We start from the raw sequence: 22,458 nt of genomic DNA on the forward strand, positions 1-22,458 counted from the left end.
CATGTACCAGATATGAGAAGAAATTTGGTGTCGGGATATTTGTTGAATAAAAAGGATTTAAAAAATGATCATTAGATCTGACAATATCTTTATGACCAAAATTGGTGTCTTTGTTGGGACGGGTTATTTTTGTAATGGAATGCTCAAATTTGATTTAATAAATAAAGTAAAGAACATTTTTCTTTACTTTATGAGTTCTTTCAATTATGGCGTATGCTAGATTAGGACATCTAAATTTTGTTGTAAGAAAATCTATGGATAAATTATATTTTATTTCTAATTATGCTGATCTATCTAATGAAAAGTGTGAATCATGTGTGCAAATATTACTAGAAAATATTTTCATTTAGTAAAAAGAAATACTAAAATATTAGAACTTGTACATAGTGATATGTGCGACTTAAATAATGTACTCGCTAGGTAAGCAAAAATATATTTTATTACTTTCATAGGTGATTTTTCACGTTATACATATGTATATTTGCTAAGACATACTTTGAAAAATTTTAGATTTTCAAAGTCAAAGTTGGAAACCAACTTAATAAGAAAATCAAGATATTAAGAAGTGATAGGGGTGGATAGTAATTATCTAATGAATTCATAAAATTTTGTGAAAATAATGGAATAATCCATCAAGCTACTGCTCCATACACCCCACAACAAAACAGTTTACCCGAAAAGAGAAAAAAGCATATTAGTCGAGTTGGTTAATTCTATGTTCATAAAGTTGGATTACATTTGAATTTATCGGGTAAATCCTTGCTATTGGCTAGCATAATAATCAATAGAATTTCATATAAGAAAGTTAATAAAACCCCATATGACTTATAGTTTAATAAAAAATCCTCATTAAATTTTCTCAAAGTATGGGGATGTCTAGCATATGTGAGGCCCCCTGATCTTAAAAGATATAAACTTGGACCTAGAACCTCTAGATATGTACTTGTAGGATATGTTCAAATAATAATAACGTATATAGATTCTTAGAACTTAGTACAAATATTATAATAGAATCACGAGATGAAGAGTTCTTTGGGAATTTAACACAAAAAAATTAACCTAAAAATACCAATGTTCTACCAATTGGTGAAGACCAAATTGAAAATTAAAATACCAATGTTCTACCAATTGGTGAAGACCAAATTGAAAATTAAAATACTTATATTGAATCCATAGAAAATAATGAAGAGGTAATTAAACCTAGAAGAAGTAAAAGTACAAGAGGAGATCCAAAATATAATTTTTGCCCTGATTTTTATATGCCCCTAATAGAAACAAATCAAATTAAGGTATTAAATGCATTACCTGTTGCTTTATATGTGGAGGAAGATCCTTCCTCAATAGGGGAAGCATTGGCATCTCATGATGCAATATTTTGGAGAGAGGCCATTAACAGTGAAATGGATTCCATACTTGTTGATAAAATTTGAAAATTAGTAGACCTACCACTAGATTCTAAACCTATAGGGTATAAATGGATTGTTAAAAGAACCTTAATGTAGACGGATCAAGTAATAAATATACCACTAGATTAATAACCAAAGGTTTTACACATATGCGCTAGTGGGAAGGATATCTACTATACAGTTGCTTTTAGCAATAGTCTCAATTAAACATCTAGTTATTCACCAAATGAATTTAAAAACTGCATTCTTAAATGGTGAGATAGGGGTCATCATTTGGTGTGATGGTAAAAGGTTCAGGTAGCCAACGTAAGAATGCGGGTTTGAGTCTTGAGAGCAGTCACTTTATTTATAAAAAGCCAAAGGTTGGGACCGTTTCCAGCTCACCACTCCCAAGACCCTGCGTAGGCAGGACCAGCACCGGGTTACAACCCTTTTATTCTTAATGGTAAACTCGATGAAGAAATTTATATAGAACAACCTAAAAGGTACCTAAAAGGTTTATTATGTTTGTCATGAAAATAAAGTTTGTAAATTGATAAAATCTCTTTATGGACTAAAGCAGACACAAAAGCAATGGCATAAGAAGTTTGATATTGTATTGATATTAAATGATTTTAAAATAAATGAGGCAAAGAAATATGTATATAGTAAAGTAATTAATCATGTATGTGTCATTATATGTAAATATGTTGATGATATGTTACTCTTCCGCCCTAATATAAAAATTTGACCGTTTCCAGCTCACCCCTCCTAAGACCCTGCATAGGTAGGACCAGCACTGGGTTACGACTCTTTTATTCTTAAATGGTAAACTAGATAGAGAAATTTATATAGAACAACCCAAAAGGTTTGTTATGTTTGTTATGAAAATAAAGTTTGTAAATTGATAAAATCTCTTTATGGACTAAACCAGGCACAAAAACAATGGCATAAGAAGTTTGATATTGTATTGATATTAAATGATTTTAAAATAAATCAGTCAAATAAATATGTATATACTAAAGTAATTAATCATGTATGTGTCATTATATGTAAATATATTGATGATATGTTACTCTTCGGCCCTAATATAAAAATAGTGAAGGAAACTAAAGGTTTTTGCATTTAACTTTGATATGAAGGATTTGGAAGAGGTAAATCTGATACTAGGTATCAAAATAGTGAGAAAAGAAAATGAATTAATTTTAACTCAATCTCATTACGTTGAAAAAATGCTGCATAAATTTGAGCATATTGATTGTAAGTCAGCCTACTCCAATAGATCTTCGTATAAAGTTGAACAGAGATGTATATATCAATTAAAAGTATGCTAGAGTGAATAGTAGTTTAATATATGCAATGAGAAGCACGGGGCCTAACATTGCATATGCAGTAGGCAAACTTAATAGATATATAACATACCCTGATTGAGAGCAGGGAGATGCAATATCTCAAATATTAATGTACTTAGAGGGAATTATCAACTATGACATACATAATGTGGGTTATCCCGAGGTATTGAATGAATATAATGATGCAAATTGGAACATGAATGTCCAAGATTCACCATCAACATTTGGATGGATCTTTACCTTAGCTGGGGAATGATGTCATAGGGGTCAACTAAACATACTTGTATTTCACACTCTACAATAGATTAAGAAATTATTGCTTTAGATTCTGCTTATGAAGAAGCATAATGGCTTAAGAATATTTTATATGACCTACCAATGTGGCCAAAATTGATACCGGCAATCAGAATATATTGTGTTAATCTGCTATTGCGAGGGCATGTGATACAATGGTAAATCTAGATACATTGCGGGCATACATAATTCCATGCAAAATTAATAAGAAATTGAGTGATAAGTCTAGAATTTGAAGTCGAAGAATCATTTGGTCAATCCTTTGAAAAAAGGCTTGCAAGGGATTACATTACTAAATGTCAAGGACGATGAAATTAGAGTCCATAAAGTAATCATCTACAGTGGGAACCCAGCCTAGTCCATTGTAACCTCAAGATACTAGGTTCAACGTGATAATAACAAGTTGTATGAACGATGAATTTAATTACTAGACGAACCCATTCTAATACTATCCACACAATTAATAATATTTGTAATGACTTGTGTGTAAGTAGGTTGAGATAAGCTCTTAATGATGTCTATGAGTTGTTTATAAGTTAGAGTATATTAAATACAGGCGCGCTCTTGGTAGACACACCTATATAAATATGAAAGTGAGACCGATTCCTATGAGATGGGACTCGTCTCTAGAGCACATATGAAATTGGGATATAAACACAAAGTCCAAAATATGCTAACAGTTAAAGGCACCACATATGTCTAATGTTTGTGAGTTATATTGTCGATTTGTTCGATAACTTGCATGGTTCAAGGCCATAAGCCATCATGGAACTTGATGGACTTGTAGTGTATACTCTAAGTGAACGTTCAAATCGAAACATACCTTCATGGTATGTAAATATTATATAGCTACCTATTATTTTGAAATAGTGGAAGAAATGTCAATATTTTAGTATAAATAAAATATTTTAATTTATGGAAAGCATATAATGAAACCATTTACCTTTGGTACAAGGTGATCACAATTAATCTTGACCATTGGATGTAGAATTGGGTGGCTGCAGTTATTTCATTGACCAAACTCAAAGTTCAAAAGATTTTTTTTCGAACTTTATGACAAACCCAAGCTATCAGATTTCACGTCGGATGGTTGTAAGTAATTGTGACCTCTGTACCAAAGGTAAATGGTCTCATTGTATACAATCCCTTTAAGTTAATTCAAAATAATGTATTATTTTCACAAGTTTTAAATGAATAGAGAGAGAATTAGTGGGTTTTAGTCTCACATTGAAAAGTGGGGTGTGAAAAGAGTAGTATAAATATAAAAACACTCTCATTCTTTATGTTCATGGAACAAAGGAGAAAATGTGAGCAGTTGCGTAGAGTACACGAAGTATTTGCGCATGTGAGGGTGCTTGATAACGCATTTTGCACTTCGCACACTCGCATGCAGCACCCCTCACCCGAACACGTGTACTGGCCAACCTCGGGGTTCGGTCCATTTTTGTGTAACACGACTCGTGTCGACACGTGCACAAAGGCATGCAAGCGTGGCACCTACAAGCTCCAACAGCAAGGACACTCTAACCATTGAGACTATTCAATGATCCAACAATTAATAACCGTTGGATGATGACTGTTGGAAACCCCACAGTTACTCGTCCTGTGAACAGTCACTATTCACTAAAAAAATCTTTTTTTCTTTTCGTTTCAATCACCTTTTACTATTTCGAATTCTCTCTCTCAATATTTTCCTACTACCTTTATCTCTCTGAAAACACAAAAACGAGCCACTTTTTCTCTCCAAATTCAAACAACTCTAATGCTAAGTAAACTTGCCTATATTGTGCAAAATTAGGTGAGTATTTTCATCGACCTTCTGTTTACAGATCTCCCGAGGACTGATTTGCCAAGGTTACCCTTTTGCATGCTATTATTCTATCTATTTCTTTCATTCCTTTATTACTATAAATTTTAACCCCCTTTCACCCCCCCTACACCGGTTCTTCAACATATGTTAGGTCTTTAATGGAAGTTTTCTTCTCACGGTACGATCAAAAAGATATCAACATATTGGAACAAACCAGTTCTTCAACATTTGTTAAGTCTTTAATGGAAAGTTTTCTTGTCATGGCAGGATAAAAAAGATATTAACATATTGGAACAAAATTGAGAGACTGTTGCGAAGAATTGAGAGAGAAACCTAGGTTTTCCTGTTTCAATTTGTATATAAAATAAGATGAAATCATACCCAAGCTGACTCGCCCAAGTCACACAAGTCCACGCGAGATCTGACCCAAGTACCCTATGGGGCCAATCCGACTCGCAAATTCCCAAGTTTGATCCACGATTTTTAGACCATAGATTTTACCATGGGTGTGAAGGGAGGAAAAGCTCAAGAGGGAACCTTTTGCCATTTAGGAATGAGCCAAAGCATGAATCATCCTATAGGAACACATTGTGTTTCCACGTTTAATGAAGTTTCCAAATTTCGCTGGAACCCCACCAGTATCCGGGGGCTCCTATCACGTATGTGGTGTAATGTACATACTCAAAAGAGAGAATGTTTCAACTCCACCTAAAGAATTGGCCAAATATCATTTGACTAAAGCTCCAAATCACTTATGGTGTAGCATTAACCCCAGTACAACAGGCATATCAAATGGTGGCATGGTTGAGCCTTCCCATATTTCTTTTACTTTCACTATTTCATTGGGAAAAACAACAAGATCAAAAAAGGAAACAAATGTGTAAGGCAGTTATGTCAACAGGTTTCAATAAGAACTCGTCAGCAAACAAATGTGTAAGGCAGTTATGTCAACAGGTTTCAATAAGAACTCGTTAGCAAAAACTACATTCTCAAGAAACACAAGAAGAGATCAAAAAAAAGATACGCTAATCCGAAGAAATAGAAGTCAGGTATGGGGGGCAGCTTCAGTGTCAAGGGAGGCCATGCTTCTCGTAAGGTCCCCAAGAACCAGTGCTATATGCAGGAGGACCCTTCTCCCGACTGTACCTTCCATCATCGCCGTATGCTCCTGGAAATTCCCTATCTGGGCTCCCTTTCATCATTCTGTAACCCCAACCTAAAACAAACCATCGAAATGAAACACTCTTATATCCTCTATGAAACTATTATCAAACTTCTAATCCGAAGAAATAGAAGTCAGGTATGGGGGGCAGCTTCAGTGTCGAGGGAGGCCACGCTTCTCGTAAGGTCCCCAAGAACTAGTGCTATATGCAGGAGGACCCTTCTCCCGACTGTACCTTCCATCATCGCCGTATGCTCCTGGAAATCCCCTATCTGGGCTCCCTTTCATCACCCTGTAACCCCCACCTAAAACAAACCACCGAAATGAAACACTCTTATATCCTCTATGAAACTATTATCAAACTTCTACGCATGCATGACATGTTCTCCAGGGAGATAGCAGAGGCAATTCCCTCAATCTACAAACACTAGCTGTCATTTATCAAGCATAATAATATATATTGTTCCAAAGGAATTTCTAAGGTAAATATTGGAATAGTTTTAACAATTTTGGTTTTTCAAGATAATTCCCAAGATATGTCAGTAAATGTAGAAGGCAAGTAATCATAAAAGCAAAACCTTATATAAAAATAGATGAAAGAAACTCTTATGTTTCATGCAAAGTGAAAGTCATACTTTTTTTTCTCTATTTCCTTTTCATCTTTTTCTTTTGTGTGGAAGAGTCGGTAAGCGGCTGGAATTGAGACCCTTCATTTTACTTTGTGGTTTAACTACACAGAAAGTGACCCTCTCCTGTGTAAATTTTATTTTTCAGAGAAAATAAATTAATTGCTGTAAACTTATTTTTTCAAAAACTTGCAGGAATTCTTTAACATGGGGAGAAAACTCAGCATATTATGGGAGGCACCTATTTCCAAATATCTCATCATATTTTCACGACTTCTAAAATAGAACAAAAGATGGACTGATGAATCTTTTAATTACTCCAACCAGTGTATTATTTGTCTGCCACAGAACAAGGCTGGCAATATAATATAAAGATGAATAGATGCATATTATGGGAAGTACCTATTTCCAAAAAAATCCAAGATATGATGTTTAAATAGAAGAAAAGATTAGGCCACCGAAAAATTTATATTTCTTCTTCCACAGCATGGGTGGCAAATACAATATGCAAATGATGGCCACCCACAGTGTTGGGTGGATCATCCAAAAAGGGAGTGGCCAAACCTGCCCCCTTAAAACAAAAGGTGATAGAGGTCACTATATTTTCAAGTATGAAAATAGAAACAAAGGAGCAGGAAGTGAAACCTAACCCATCAAATTTTCATTAAGAAATTACCTGGAGCCCATGGTCTCTTTTTGACATTGTCATGCTCAGCCTGCAGCTTCTCAACTTCATGTGCCATGGACACAAGGTTCTTTTCCGTTGCCTGACTCTGCTCCATTAGCTCAACATTTTCCGCCTTCTCATATTCAAACGCTGTCCTGAAAACACCAAGCACCAGTTGCTATAAAAAACGACTACCAACACCACTTGCTAAGTTTAATATATGCTTATATCTATCCACCAACATATTCAAGGAACATAAAACTAACTTCCCAGGGTATGGTAGTTACAAAACAAGAGTAAAGTAAAACCAACCTGGCTCTCACAAGCTCCTGGCGCAAACCATTGAGCTCAGCCCTCAACATAGGTACCTGTTGGTTCTCAACTTGTATCCTTGCCAAGTCCCCTGAGAGAGCTTGCACCCGAGCATTCATCTCCTGACGCGATGCATTCAATTTACCAGCCTCAGCATGCAACTGTATCACTTCTCCTTTAAGGGGCTCCATTTTCCTAAGATCAGCCTCGAGCTTCAAACCCTTTTGGATCAGGTCTCGTGTTTGCATCTCCTTCTCGGCCCTTAGTTTTGGCACAACTTGGCTTAGGACGTGTATCTCTTCCTTTGCAGCTGTGAGCTCACGTTCCAAGAGGTGGTTGTCTTCACCCAAGTAGTGGTTCTCCTGGACAAGCCTGCGGATCTCTTGGTGTTGGACCTCGAGCTCCTCCTCTATGGAAATGAGGTGGGGCCGGAGTGGCCCACGGGCAATGGGAGGGAGCCCCTCATGCATGTTGGGGTTGAAGCCTCGCGGACCCCCACCATTATTCACAAGGTGGCAAGGCATACGATGTCTCCCTGCCATCCTTATTATATCCTGTGCCACATGTATCAAACATTAGAATATAAGAAATTCTAGCAGAGAAAGAATAATACTGAATTACTGCTTCTCATCAATAAATAAATCAAGCAAAATGTAAGGATATACTCCTTTTAAACAGTATATGTGGGGTAAAAAAGTGCTGATATATCTATCTATTCCTATTCACAACTAAAATTCAGAGTAACGGATATACACATGCATCAACAGCCCTGCTCATACAATAAGCAGCAGTTTTGCATCATAATGCATTCTATGAAAAGTGAAATAGAAGTTATAGATAGGTACTAACCGGAAAATAGATCTGCAAAAAAATCAGTCAACTAATAGAAGCACAATAGAGTGCAATTTCAAACATGTTTTTATTTTTATTTCTATTTTTTTGGGGGGGGCAAGTTAGTTGGGGTGTGTGTGGGAACCCCACAGGTAATATTGATTGTAAAAGGGAAATATGTACATATTTGGGCCCATGACTATAGACTACATAGTCTATTGTCTGATTTGGAATGCGGTAAACCTGACACTAATATATTATGTTCTAATACTTCATACTCTTGCACCTACTCTTTACGTATATATCCAAGAAGAACCATGTCAAAGACTAAAAGAAATAACTTCTCACGGCTTGTGTGTTTTTAACTCTTTTCTTCTTCCCACTCTCTATTGAATTTCACTACACAAATGATGTTGAAGAATTGCTTTCACTTGCATTGGCCGAGTTGACTGTTTCTATCTTCCTTTGACTTTTTCCCACATTTCAAAATCACCATACTCCTTGTTTACTTTTAAAACTCCCGTGGCTGAGATTGGTGTAGGATAGGACCCTGTTCTTGTCTAACAGGTAGCACACTCAATTTCAAACATGTAACAATAAGCTGAGCTGAGCATTCTCTTTACTGACTTCATTTGCTAGGCCAATTGCTTATTGAATTCTTGACAAATTGAAGAGGAATGTCTATCATCATTGTTTGCAAGAGCCAATGATGATTCTAACAATGCATAGCACAAGCTTTTCCTTTCTTCCTTGTCTTGGAAGTGGTACACACTGGGATTAGAACCAATTGTTTATGTTTGTCTTTCACCAGGCCTCTGTTCCAGCAGTATAAACACATCAAATATACTTCAGTTTGTAAGAAGGTTTTGAGCAGGTGCCTATAGAAGTCTAGCTCATAGAAATAGGATACCACATGCCTGGTTTCTATTGCACACCCTTACACTTCTAACCCCTTTAGCTGCATCCTCTTTATAATGGGTTTTGACACCTCTAAACCATTTTTTTTGCATAGAATCTTTGTTTTTAAGTCCTTGTACCTTTTCATTCGCACCTCATAGTAACTCCAGAAGATGTTCAAAACGTCACATCCATCTTAATCTAACCCAAGGTACCCTCAAAATATGGTTCCAATTTCACACTGGCTTTCATTAAAAGCTTGTAGCATTAGGTTTAAGCATGATTTTTCCTTCGTCAATTCTTTGGGTTAATGTCACATTGATTTTTTTCGTTTCCAGAACCTGATCTTGATTTGAATTAGATAAATGCAGTCAATTAATTATTACTAATGGAAAAAGACAAGAACAATCTAAGCAATATGTATCTGACTATTTGTATGTGCATACCAGTAAATATGTACGAAATTAGTTAAGTTTTACATACGTATCCTGCAGGCATCTTACGTGTCCCAAGTCCTGAATCTTTTGAAAACTAATGGCTTCCAAATCCCAAACCATTCACACATTCTTACAACTTCTAACAAACTAATAATGATCAAGTGCTACATTGGATCCAAACTGCTCAATACTAATAATGATAATAGTGTTTTAAGAACCAGACGATTGTATTTCAGTTCTTCCAATCTTCGCACAAGTCATTTTGCAAGAGCATGCAAGCAAATATGGGGAAAATAAAGCAACCAATCAACAACTAATTTGGATAGGAGATCAAATATTACAAAGGACTTTAACAATCCAAGTTTGAATTGTTCAATCACTACATTAAAAATAAAAATAAAAACAAGAAACATAACTTGGTTTTTGTACCCAATAACTATTAATGGGTACATGAGTTATATTGATAGAGGTTCTCGAAGTTCAATTATCCAATTGATTGTAATCTGGAAGCAAGTTCCATTTACCAATATTTTTACTTTTTCCAAATTCACAAAACCACGTATCAAAGTAAACAAGAATCATGTCATTGAAAATCTTTTAGACTTTTTGTTATCAATAGAGTTAAGATTTCACAAATGAGTAGTGATACTAATAAACCAATATGGTGATATAATACATAATAATGGGCACGAATGGAACTTTGTGCCCTCCGGGATCTCTCTCTCTCACTCTCTCATTAACTGATGAAGAGATGTATTCATTTGGGACTTTTATTAACTATTATTCTCTACAAATTCCTTCGGGAACATTGTGGTCTCTCCCCTCTCAACCCTGTCAAGAATAAACTCTCTCAAGTCCCCAATTGTAAGTGCACTGAAACTCGTGAAAAAAAATTCAGGAACAAAGAGTAAGCATTCCTCATAGGCAATATTGCACTTTCAAGGAAGGAACCTTATTTCTCATAGGCAATCATGCACATTAAGTGAAGGAAACCTTTTCAACCACCGAATTCAACACACATCTTGTTTATTGTGTAATGTACTATCATAATTAGTATGAAATCCAACTTCTTCTTTCGCTCTCCTTGCCCTCTCTTGTTACCCTTCTTTGAAATTAGACATAAGCCACAGTTCAAAAAGTGCGTAAAGCTATGAACTGTAAAATGTATAGGAAATCATGGTATTTAGAAAGATTGTAGGTAATAAGAAAATGGAAACCCACACTCTATTGTATATGAACCAAAAAATGCGCAGTTGGAACTCACACCCAAAACATAGGATACTCGATTCGATGTTGGTGGAATCACGGTTCCGCATACTCATGAAACGATGATTTTCGATACAAGGATCTAGGTCCCATTAACATATGATCGAGATATCTAATTTCCCGAATCAAGATCATTAATATCAAGGAATCACCAGCAATTGAGATCCCGTATTTCAGAGCGTCGGTAACATTCAGGAGCCAAAGCAACCCCCCTTAGAAGATCTCGGTAACTATGATCTAAACTTCTCGAGAAAGGCCTTATCAAGGCGAGTCAAAGCCCATGTGTTGTACCCACCTTACGCCAAAGAAGATTGGGTCTTGAAGGAAGTGTATAGACAAAGGGCTACCAAAAAGATAACTATCAAAAGAAGATTTCTAATACCGAGGTTAGACGATATGCTTGACATGTTATCTGATTCTCAAGACTTTCTCCAATATAGACACCGAGGTTAGATGATACGCTTGACATGTTATCTGGTTCTCAAGACTTTCTCCAATATAGACTTAAAGAGTGGGTGCGTGGGTGCAATCAAATAAGAGTTAGAGAAGGAGATGAGTGGAAAACAACTTTTAAGACCAAGGAGGTACTTTAAGAACAGTCGGTTATGTCATTTGGACTCTCGAATGCTCCAAGTCTATTGGTTTATAGCATGGATGGTAAGACTCATGCTGAAGACTTGAAGGTTGTCCTACAACTTCAAAGACAGAATCAGCTTTACATGAACGTCAAAACCCCTTGCTGGAATTTTTAGTGTCATGGTATCGACTACGGGTGGTATGTATCATGGTGGATAAGCTGGAAATTTTAGGGTCGTGTTGTTGACTAATGGTGCAGGGTTTGATCAGTCCAAGGTTCAAGCTATTACAAGTTGGCCTACCCCAAAGACCTTGATAGTGAGGAGTCTCCATGGGCTGACCAACTTTTATAAAAGATTCATTAAAAATAACAGCACCAAAATGGCAACAATTACAAAATGTCTCAAGGGCGGAAGCTACAATTGAATTTTCAGGTTGAGGAGAGTTTTCAAGGGATTAGGAGGAGTATGACAGAAGCATCAATTCTAGCTCAATCATATTTTGATAAGGTCTTAGCATTGTTCAAAAACGGGATCGCCCAGCGCCTAGGCGGCCGCCTAGGCGCTCTAGAAAGCCTGGGCGCATCGCCCAGGCCTAGGTGGCCAAACTGGGCGTGGTCCCTGGGCGGCCGCCTAGGCGGTACGGAACCCGACTAGGCAGCCGCTCAGGGCCTACGCCCCGCCCAGAGGCGAAAAGTTTTTTTTTTTTTTTCTTTTTTTCAAGATATAAAGTTTAGAAAGATGGGTTTTAGATTCATTTGAAACTTAAACCCACAAGAAACCCTTTTAGAGAGAAAGAAACCTCCAAAAAAACTACATTTCATTGGATCGAATCATCGAAGTGTTTCTCAAAGTTTGGAGTTCGAGCAACCAAAAAGTAAGTGCATTTTTTAGATTGCTTGTTTATTTTGAGATGTCTTCTTCAGGAATAAGTCAGAGTGGAGATCCAAGTTCGAAATATGGATACAACCCGAATCCAAATGACAAAAATTACATTAGATGCAATTTTTATACGAAAAGAGGCATAAATCGATTTAAGAAACATCTTTCCGGTATTAAAGGGGATGTTGCCCCATGTAAAATGTTCATGAAGCTATCAGAGAGGAGATTAAGCAATTTATAAGTTATGTAAAACAAAAACAAGAACAAAATCCTTGTCATAGATCTATTTCTGCTACTCTTTGAAAAAGTGATCCGGGTTGGAAGTATGGGTACAACCCAAAACCAAATGATAAAAATTGTATAAGGTGTAATTTTTGTGAAAAAAATACCAATGGGGGTATTAGCCGATTCAAAAAACACCTTGCTGGATTTAGAGATAATGTTGATTCTTGTACAAAGGTTCTTGAAGCAGTTCGGGATGAGATTAGACATCTTCTGAATTTTGAAGAACCAAAAAAGAATGAAAATAAGCCTTGTACTATGGAAGTATCTTCTCCAGATTCTAGACGGAGTGGTGATCCGAATTGAAAGTATGGTTATAACCGGAATCCAAGTGCTAAAAATCGTATTAAATGTAATTATTGTGGAAATGATACTAATGGAGGTATTTACCAGTTTAAAAAACACCTTGACGGTATTAAGGGGGATGTTGCCCCTTGTAAAAATGTTCCTGAGGCTACCAAGGAGGAAATTATACAATATTTGAGTTCAAAGAAGCATAAAAAAAGGTAGAGCAGTCAAGACTCCTAGGGCCTCATCTGCACAGACTAGTAAGAGGAAAGTAGAAGACGAGGAGGAGGAAGAGGCAGATTTAGAAGAAACAGAGGACTCTTGTTATATTGAAGAGGGAGATGACTCGGATGATGATGGCCTCGACTTTGATGCAAATGATGAAGCTTGCCCTATTGATATTTATTCTGATGATGATGATGATGACGACGACTAAAGACTCTTGCCTCTTGGTGCTGAGTGTTGAGTCTGTTGATTGTTGCGTTGAGTCATGAGTGTTGACTTTTGTTATACTGTATATTTTCTAAATTTCTGTTAGATTGAGTGTTGACTTTTATATCCTACCTACACTTGTATGGTTTTATAGTTTATTGTTTTAACAAATGGTTTAAAAAACGGATCGGAGCCCCGGATGGGGCACCTCAAAAACCCATCCAGATCGGTGAATCAGCGATCCGGATCGGGAATCGACCGAATCGATCCGATTAAGCCTTAAAAAAAATCCAAAAAAATTATTAAAATTCATTATAAATGTTTTTTTTTAATAATCCAATAAAAAATACGGGTATTACATTATTACCTTTCATTTTTTTTTATCAATTTGCAAATATTGAGATGTTCTTTCCTCGTATAAACTTATGTTAACCATTAAATTTGCATCACAGAAAACAAAAAACATAGACTTATCATGGAAAAAGTATATAATCATACATAGACTACAATAAATAATGGATTAAATCAAGGAAAAAATGGCCACTAAACTCTTGAATTGGCGGAAAACCCTAATCCGCTAAAAAAACAAAATTATTACAACCTAACTAACTATAATCCAAAATTATTACAACCTAACTAACTACAATATTATATATTGAAATGAAAATTGTTGGTTTACATTTTATTCTATAAATAATAACAAATTCAAAATATCTTATAATATCATTTAATTTAAAATTATTATTGACAACGATAAGAAAAATAGTACATTACAAGATTTATAATGCAAATAAATAAATAAACAATATTTGGCTATCAATATAGAAATTATTAGAATGTGCATCAATTTTCGAAATAACACTTCAAATTTTCAAAAATATAATTTTTTAGATTTCTAGAATAAATTTAGTGGAAGAGGTTGTTAGAAACGGAGAGATATTCCAACCTTGTATGAATCCTATCTTAAAATTAATATTCCTTAATTTATGTTAAAGATTGCCATATTATAAAAATAAAAATTATAATTAGATTAGTTATTCCTAGTTCGTATTAAAAAATATTTGTTGTATTAAGAAATACCTTTTATTGGCAAGAAATACTTATTGTATTACCTTTTTTTTTTGACAAGAAAATATGATACTTGTTGTATTGCCTTTTTTTTTTTTTTTGCCAAGAAAGAAAAGAAGATGTTATATTACCTTTTTTTTTGCTTGTTGTATTACTTTTATTTTTTTTAACAAGAAAATAAGAAAATGATGCTGCCAGTATCTTTTATTTTTTACATTTTTTATTTTATTTTTTTGACAAGAAATACTTGTTTTATTACTTTTTTTTCTTTACAAGAAAAAAAGAAGATGTATTGTCTTTTTTGTTTTTTAGCAAGACATGCTTGTTGTAATACTTTTTTATTTTTTTTTATGATATTATTTTCTTCTTTTTTTGTTTTTGAAGACAAAAGTAAAAACCTGTCTTCTTTTTATTTGTCTCTTTTTTTTATGATATTATTTTCTTTTTTTTATTTTTTTTAAGACAAAAGTATAAACCTATGTTCTTTTTATTTGCCTTTTTTTTATGATATTATTTTCTTTTTTTCATTTTTGTTTTGGAGACAAAAAATAAAATTGCACAATAGCGTCCCCAAAGCTTGGATTCGAGCTTGGGACGTCCCAAGAAGAAACCTAGTTGATAACCACCACAGCCCATCACACGTTGTTGAACACTTTTCTACAACAATTATTTATATTGAATAATTTTTCAATATTATATCACTTGGTGCAAATCCCACATCAAAGAATCAAAGAAAGTTTAAGCGCTATAAATACCTGTACAATAGCATCAATGTTAGCGCGATTGAGAGAAGGGGTACACCTGCGGCCCTACCTTTTAAACGAAATTACCAAAATATCCTCAGTTAGTGACTCGCTGATGTCACAAGCCGTTTGGAATCGCGACTTATGACGTCATATGAACGATTCACTGTTCAAAATCGCCGATTCTTCTTTAGGATCGGGCGATTCCTGGTTTTACAAAAGAATTGACACGGGGTGACCGATTCCCTTGTTGACTCGGGCAAGTCCATTGCGACTCGCCAATTTTTAAAACCCTAGTTTTAACAATATGGATCAGGGTTTTAAAAATCGACGAGTCGCAATGGACTCGCCCGAGTCGACACGAGAATCGGTCACCCCATGTCGATTCTTTTGTAAAACCGGGAATCGCCCGATCCTAGAGAAGAATCGGCGATTTTGAACAGTGAATCGTTCATATGACGTCATAAATCACGATTCCAAACGGCTTGTGACATCACATGTCGAAAAGTCACTAACTGAGGATATTTTGGTAATTTCGTTTAAAAAGTAGGTCCGCAGGTGCACCCCTGCTCTCGATCACGCTACCATTGATGCTATTGTACAGGTATTTATAGCGCTTAAACTTTCTTTGATTCTTCAATGTGGGATTTGCGCCGAGTGATATAATGTTGAAAAGTTATCCAATATAAATAATTATTGTAGAAAAGTGTTCAACAGCGCGTGATGGGCTGCAGTGGTTATCAACTAGGTTTCTTCTTGGGACGTCCCAAGCTCAAATCCAAGCTTTGGGGATGCTATTGTGCAATTTTATTTTTTGTCTCCAAAAAAAAAAATAACAATATCATAAAAAAAAAGGTAAATAAAAAGATGATAGGTTTTTACGTTTGTCTTCAAAATAAAAATAAAAAGAAGAAAATAATATCATCAAAAAAAAATAAAAAAAGCAATACAACAAGCAATTCTTGCTAAAAAACAAAAAAGACAATACATCTTCTTTTTTTCTTGTAAAACAAAAGGTAATAAAACAAGTATTTCTTGTCAAAAAAACAAAATAAAAGGTATAAAAAATAAAAGGTACTAGCAGCATCATTTTCTTATTTTCTTGTAAAAAAATAAAAAGTAATACAACAAGCAAAAGAAAAGGTAATATAACATCTTCTTTTTTTTCTTGTCAAAAAAAACAAATAAAAGGTAATAAAACAAGTATCATATTTTCTCGTCAAAAAAAAAAAGGTAATACAACAAGTATATCTTGTCAATAAAAGGTATTTCTTAATACAACAAAAAAAATTTAATATAAACTAGGAATACCTTATCTAATTATAATTTTTATTTTTATAATATGGCAATCTTTAACATAAATTTAGGAATATTAATTTTAAGATAGGATTCATACAAGGTTGAAATATCTCTCCGTCTCTAACAATCTCTTCCACTAAATTATTCTAGAAATCTAAAAAATTATATTTTTGAAAATTTGAAGTGTTATTTTGAAAATTGACGCGCATTCTAATAATTTCTATATTAATAACCAAATATTTTATTTTTTATTTATTTATTTGTATTATAAATCTTGTAATGTAATATTTTTCTTACAGCTGTCAATAATACATTTTAAATTAAATGATATTATAAGATATTTTGAATTTGTTATTATTTATAAAATAAATGTAAACCATAAATTTTCATTTCAATATATAATATTGTAGTTAGTTAGATTGTAATAATTTTGTATTATATAGTTAGTTAGGTTGTAATAATTTGGTTTTTGTTTAGCGGATTAGGGTTTTCGCCAATTCGAGATTTTAGTGGCCATTTTTTCATCGCTTTAATCCATTATTTATTGTACTCTATGTATATACTATATCCATGATAAGTCTATGTTTTTTGTTTTATGTGATGCAAATTTAATGGTTAACATAAGTTCATACAGGGAAAGAAGATCTCAATATTCGCAAATTGATAAAAAAAAATGAAAGTTAATAATTTAATACCCGTATTTTTTTTTGGATTCTTAAAAAACAACATTTATAATGAATTTTAAATATTTTTTGGATTTTTTTTAAGGTTAATCAGACAGATTCGGCCGATTCCCGACCAGGATCGCCCATTCACCGATCCATATGGGTTTTTGGGGTGCCCGATCCGAGGCACCGATCCGTTTTTTAAACCACTGACACGGATTATCAAAATTCTCTTCTCAATGTCTATCTTTTTTTTGTTTTAACTTGGAATATGGTATTATATTGGTAATTTGGTATGGTTTTTACTTTTTTTCAAATTTCAACTGGCACCCGTCCAAATTCTAGGCGCCCGACTAGCACTTTTTGATCCACTAGGCCTTAGAGGTGGAATGTGATGCATCAAACATGGATATTGGTGCTGCCTTAAGCCAAAAAGGGCAGCCAATCACCTATTTAGGCAAGGAACTCAATGGAGCATAACAAAATTACTCGACCTACGATATTAAGCTCTATGCCACAGTCCAAGCACTGAAGTTTTGGAGACAGTACTTAATTCAAAGAGAGTTTATCTTGCATTCAAACCAATGGAGCCGTAAAGATTATCAATGCTCAAACGAAATTAGTTGGGAGAGATGCAAATAGGCAGCAGCATTTTTTTACAAGAGTATACTTTTGTACTCCAACACAAGACCGGTTGTAAAACAAAGTGGATGATGCTCCAACCAAGAGAGTTTATTTACTAAAGGCCATGTCATCTCTTTTTGTTAGATTGGAGGTGATTAAAGACTACCACAACACTGAACCCTATTTCCAAGATATTTTGGAAGTGACAAGCTCAAGATCAAAAAATAGTGACTGCATTCATGATTAGTGAAACTTGTCTCTTTAAAGGCCTCAAACTGTGCTTAGCCAAAGGATTATTTCCAAACAGAAATGGGAAAGTCTGAGTTTGGGAAATTCGTTGCAGAGCCTTTTGGGGGTGCACAAGCTTAATTTGCTTATAACAGTTCAATGAATAGGTCTGCTAGAAAGAGCCTTTTCGAGATCTTGTATGAGTGTAATCCAAATCACATTGTCGATGTCATTACCCATGTTGTGACAGCCATGTTAGTGATGATGTTCCTGCATATGCTGAAAATTTCAAGGAAATCCAAGAACAGGTCTGTTGGAAGTTGATAGAGATGAACCAAAGATAAAAAAACAATTAGCATTCGACATAGGAGATACAACGAATATAAAGTTGGAGACTGGGTCATGATGTTCCTTTGGAAAGACAGGTTTCCTACTAGTATTTATAATGAATTGAAGAACAAGAAGGCAAGTCCATGCAAAATAATATGCCAATTTTGGAAACATGCGCATGAAGTTAAACTTAGCTAGGACCTTGACATACCTCCCATCTTTAACGTGGGTGATCTTTATGGCTATCATGGTAATGTGGAGCCCTAAATGGAGTTCATTAGAGGAGAATTACATGATCAAATCCCAAGTAAATCACAAGAGAAAAATGAAACGGTGTTTCAAGTGAGGGAATCGAAACTCAAGCTGATATTTAGTACCGATACCTCATCAAGTGGGTGAGGAAACCTAATTCAGAAATCACGTGGGTAAAGGAGTTCACAGATAGAAGATGTTGAGAAATGTCAAGATACAAAAATGACAACTCGCATAGAGGAGAGTTCCTTTTAAAAGGAAGGAAATGATGGAAAAAAAATATGTTGGGTTGAGAACTTGGAAAAGTGGCGCAACTTTCCTATTCTTGACTTCTCTTTGGGGTGTTTTAGTTTTTGGAGGGATTCGAGACTATTTTGGACTATGGGGGATTTAGTTTTATGTGAAGGGTTATATTTGATATTATTTTAGACTTTTGCGGATTTAGATTATGTGAAGGATGAAGCTTAATATTTGGTATTTAACAAAAACTTAAGATTGAGGGTTGAACTTAAGGTTATGATATTGTCGGAACTTTTAGGTTTTTTTTTATTTTTTTCTTTTGGTGTTTTAAATACGAGTTCAAGGGAAGAAAGAAGAACTTTTGGTTATGGAAAATTACTTTGAGAGCAAGTCTCCCCACTAACTAGGGTTTGAGATATTGGTATTGAGGGCATTGAAGCTTGAAGCTCCAGATCACCACAATCACGTAATCACAGTGAATCGGCACATGAGGACTTGCCTTTTCCTTCGATCTAATTATTGTTCTCCTTTAACAGCAAGGATATGAAGGTATTGTGTAATTTCAAGTTGAAAATTGAATAATCTTTTTATTTCGAGAATTGCTAAGTGCACATACTGCTAGGTCTTGCATATTTTCTTGTTTGTTACTGCTCTTGCCTTTGATTCACATCAGATTAGGTGTAAGATTTGAGAGGAATTATGTTATGAAGTTGAAAGGGGGGAGAAAGAAGGGATGGAGGTTGAAGAGTATATGAACCTTGAGCCAACTTGGCACATATTCATCATGAGCCCTATACACAATAAAACATAGGAGAGCAATGAACTTAGAGGAGTCCTAATAAGACTCCAAGAATCCAAAAGGACTCAACTCCCTGCATATTTCAGGATTCACAAAAGGCCTGAAAATTAAAGTTGTATTTTTGCTGTCTGGCAAATATTTAACCCTATTTTATAACATTTGGATACCTATGCGATATTTCTCAGAAGTTCTAATGCTACTTGCTCCCCACATTTTAAACTGAAAAGATTCATTGGTATGTACTCAGTCTCTTTTTCAATATAACATATCCAGATATATACCCTCATTTAAAATGTTTCAAGCAATCTAATATCCAACTGTTCAACAATGTACATATCCAAAAAAAGAACAAATGAATGCTACTTTTCAATAATCGGACACTACTAAAAAACATAGAAAAGTTATGATACATACAGATGAGAGCGAGAGAGAGATTATTTTTTCATGTTTCTTGAGAGAAATAGGAGAAATAACTAACTGTGAAGTGCGACCAAATAGATTCCATTATCTTGATGGAATAAAATTCTCTCAGAAATAAAGAATTTTACTTTAAACCAAACTTTTTTTTGGGTAAGATAAATTCTATAATTTATATAAGTGGGTGAGATCTAACCATCAATAGTTAAACCTTATTATCATACATACTAAGCACAGCCATTCAAAAGTTTAAAGATCCATTTTAGAAAATGAACAGAATTAGGAATGACAAGTACAAAAACCTAAGTCTAAGTATAATGTAGTCCAAAAGCCAAGAGTCAGAATTCCTTTATTTTGTCAAGAATTTTATGTTTTTTATCTATTTTTTGAGTCTTTTTTATTCACTTAGGGGAATAAGTAGTGATTCCAAGAGTCTTTTATGTCTTCTTATTTATTTAAAGTCTTTTATAATAGGGTGTGATTTCTATTGGGTTGCAACCTTAAACAATCCAATTAAGGCACATCCCTAAATTTTATCATAACATGTAATTTTGGTGTAAATAATTATTAGGATTATCTCAAAAACTATTTTCATATTTAATAATAAAATTTTAAGCTCTAAAAATGGTTAAACAAGTAGATCTATAAACATATGAAAATCTTGAAAATGGACGGTCTAGATAATGTATTACAAGATGCGCTGTTTCTGGGATTCAAATTTTTTTTTCATATTCATACATCTCGATGTCGAGATGATCAATTAGAGGCTTTTTCAACATTAAAACAACCTTTTTCGATAGATTTTTAAGGTGCATCTGTAATTCTATATTTTAAGGTTGCAACCTTACATAAATTTTTTCCTTTATAATAAAAGGCCATCATAATTAGATTAGATGGATGGCCAGGATTAAGTCTTATTTAGGATTTTCTTATATGTTATTCAAAACCCGAAAGCAACAAGTGTTCCTTCTTTTACCTTTGGTTCTTGAAACTTTCTCTATTTCTGATCTTCCCTATCTCTAGCTCAAGCCAACCATTTTATTGAAATAATAGTTTCAAACAAGCAAACGGTTCGGAGACAACACCTAGCGTTCAATCCATTTGTTCTAGGAAACCAACAGCTTGAACTAAACTTCTGGTTCCCTAAAGGTAATTGATCTAATTGAAAGGAAAACCATGGCGCACAACCTAGCCATATAGAGAAACCAAAGTGCAAACGCTGTCAAGAAAAACATCTCTATAAAGGTTTGCAATCCTAACAACCAATGTGTTTCATGGGCATATCAAATAGATAGAATTTACGAGGAAACCAGAGGCGAACCCCAATACTATGAGGATCAAGATACTACAAACGCCTTACATTGAAAAACGCTAATACTACATGTCCAAAAACTAGTCAAATCACATATAAATAGAAATCCTTCGATATTGTGCACCATAAACAGACATTTTAATATGTATCTTCAATTCAAGAGTGCGAAAATTTACTCACGGTTTCGCTGTTGACACAGAGCAAGCAATCCCGGAATAGGGGAACAAGTTAAACACCAAGAGAGAGAGAGGGGGCTCTGGAAGGAGCCCAAGAAATAGAATACGTGGGTTTTTTAATTCCTTGAATTTCAAATCGCGGTGCAGCACAGGAATAGCGGGGTTCTGAAGTTCAGTTTTCCGCCCCTTCGTTTTGGCCGTGAAATTTTATAAATGGGAAAATTCATTCAAGGGTGTGGTTTGTATAAGGTTGCAACCTTAAACAATCCAATGAAAGCGCACCTCAAAATCTTCTCATGTAATTTAGGTGTTAAAAATTATTAGGATTATCTGAAAAACTATTTTCATATCTAATTATAAAATTTTCGACTTCAACACTAGTTAAAATCAAGTAGATCTATAAACATATGAAAATCTTGAAAATGGACGGTCTAGATAATGTATTGCAAGATGGCTATTTTTAGAACTCAAGATCTTTTTTCTTTTCATATTCATATATCTCGATGTCGAGATGATCAATTAGAGGGTTTTTCAACACTAAAATAACCTTTTTCAATGGATTTTTGAGGTGTATCTTTAATTCTACATTTTAAGGTTGCAACCTTATATAAAGAAAATGGACTCGAAACATGAAAATTCAGATTTTAAAAAGTGGAACATCTCATTCTTTGAGAGGTCATAGCTCAAGATCCCAATGTCAAATCGTTGTAAGTATGGGTCCGTTGCGACCATGCTTCGAAGAGCTACAGTTTGATATAATTTTTGTACAAGATCGGAGGCTGGATGACACCGAATTTTGAGGTCAAA

The 22,458-nt window shown here is 34.5% G+C and overlaps 1 protein-coding gene across 1 annotated transcript; it reads right to left on the minus strand.

The window, feature by feature from the left end:
* Positions 1-5,722: 5,722 nt before the first annotated feature.
* On the minus strand, positions 5,723-21,911 carry LOC18425594 (protein FLX-like 3). Its single transcript, XM_006830139.4, has 4 exons — positions 21,656-21,911; positions 7,609-8,162; positions 7,306-7,451; positions 5,723-6,308 (listed from the first exon to the last, which is right to left on the minus strand). The coding sequence occupies exons 2-4, from the start codon at positions 8,148-8,150 to the stop codon at positions 6,157-6,159; spliced, it is 840 nt and encodes a 279-aa protein (XP_006830202.2). The 5' UTR covers positions 8,151-8,162; positions 21,656-21,911; the 3' UTR covers positions 5,723-6,156.
* Between the last annotated feature and the right edge of the window lie 547 nt (positions 21,912-22,458).

The sequence above is a fragment of the Amborella trichopoda genome, chromosome 4, assembly GCF_054954075.1.
Source record: "Amborella trichopoda isolate Santa Cruz 75 chromosome 4, AtrichopodaSantaCruz75HAP2 v2.0, whole genome shotgun sequence".
NCBI classification, from domain to species: Eukaryota; Viridiplantae; Streptophyta; class Magnoliopsida; order Amborellales; family Amborellaceae; genus Amborella; species Amborella trichopoda.

Bases quoted from the DNA above. Each gene is read 5' to 3' on its own strand.
- LOC18425594 (XM_006830139.4), bottom strand. From the start codon at position 8,150: ATGGCAGGGAGACATCGTATGCCTTGCCACCTTGTGAATAATGGTGGG. The intron at 7,452-7,608 runs GTTGGTTTTACT...TGGTGTTTTCAG, and splicing joins CAGGAGCTTGTGAGAGCCAG to GACAGCGTTTGAATATGAGA. The intron at 6,309-7,305 runs GTAATTTCTTAA...GGTTTGTTTTAG, and splicing joins AAAGAGACCATGGGCTCCAG to GTGGGGGTTACAGGGTGATG.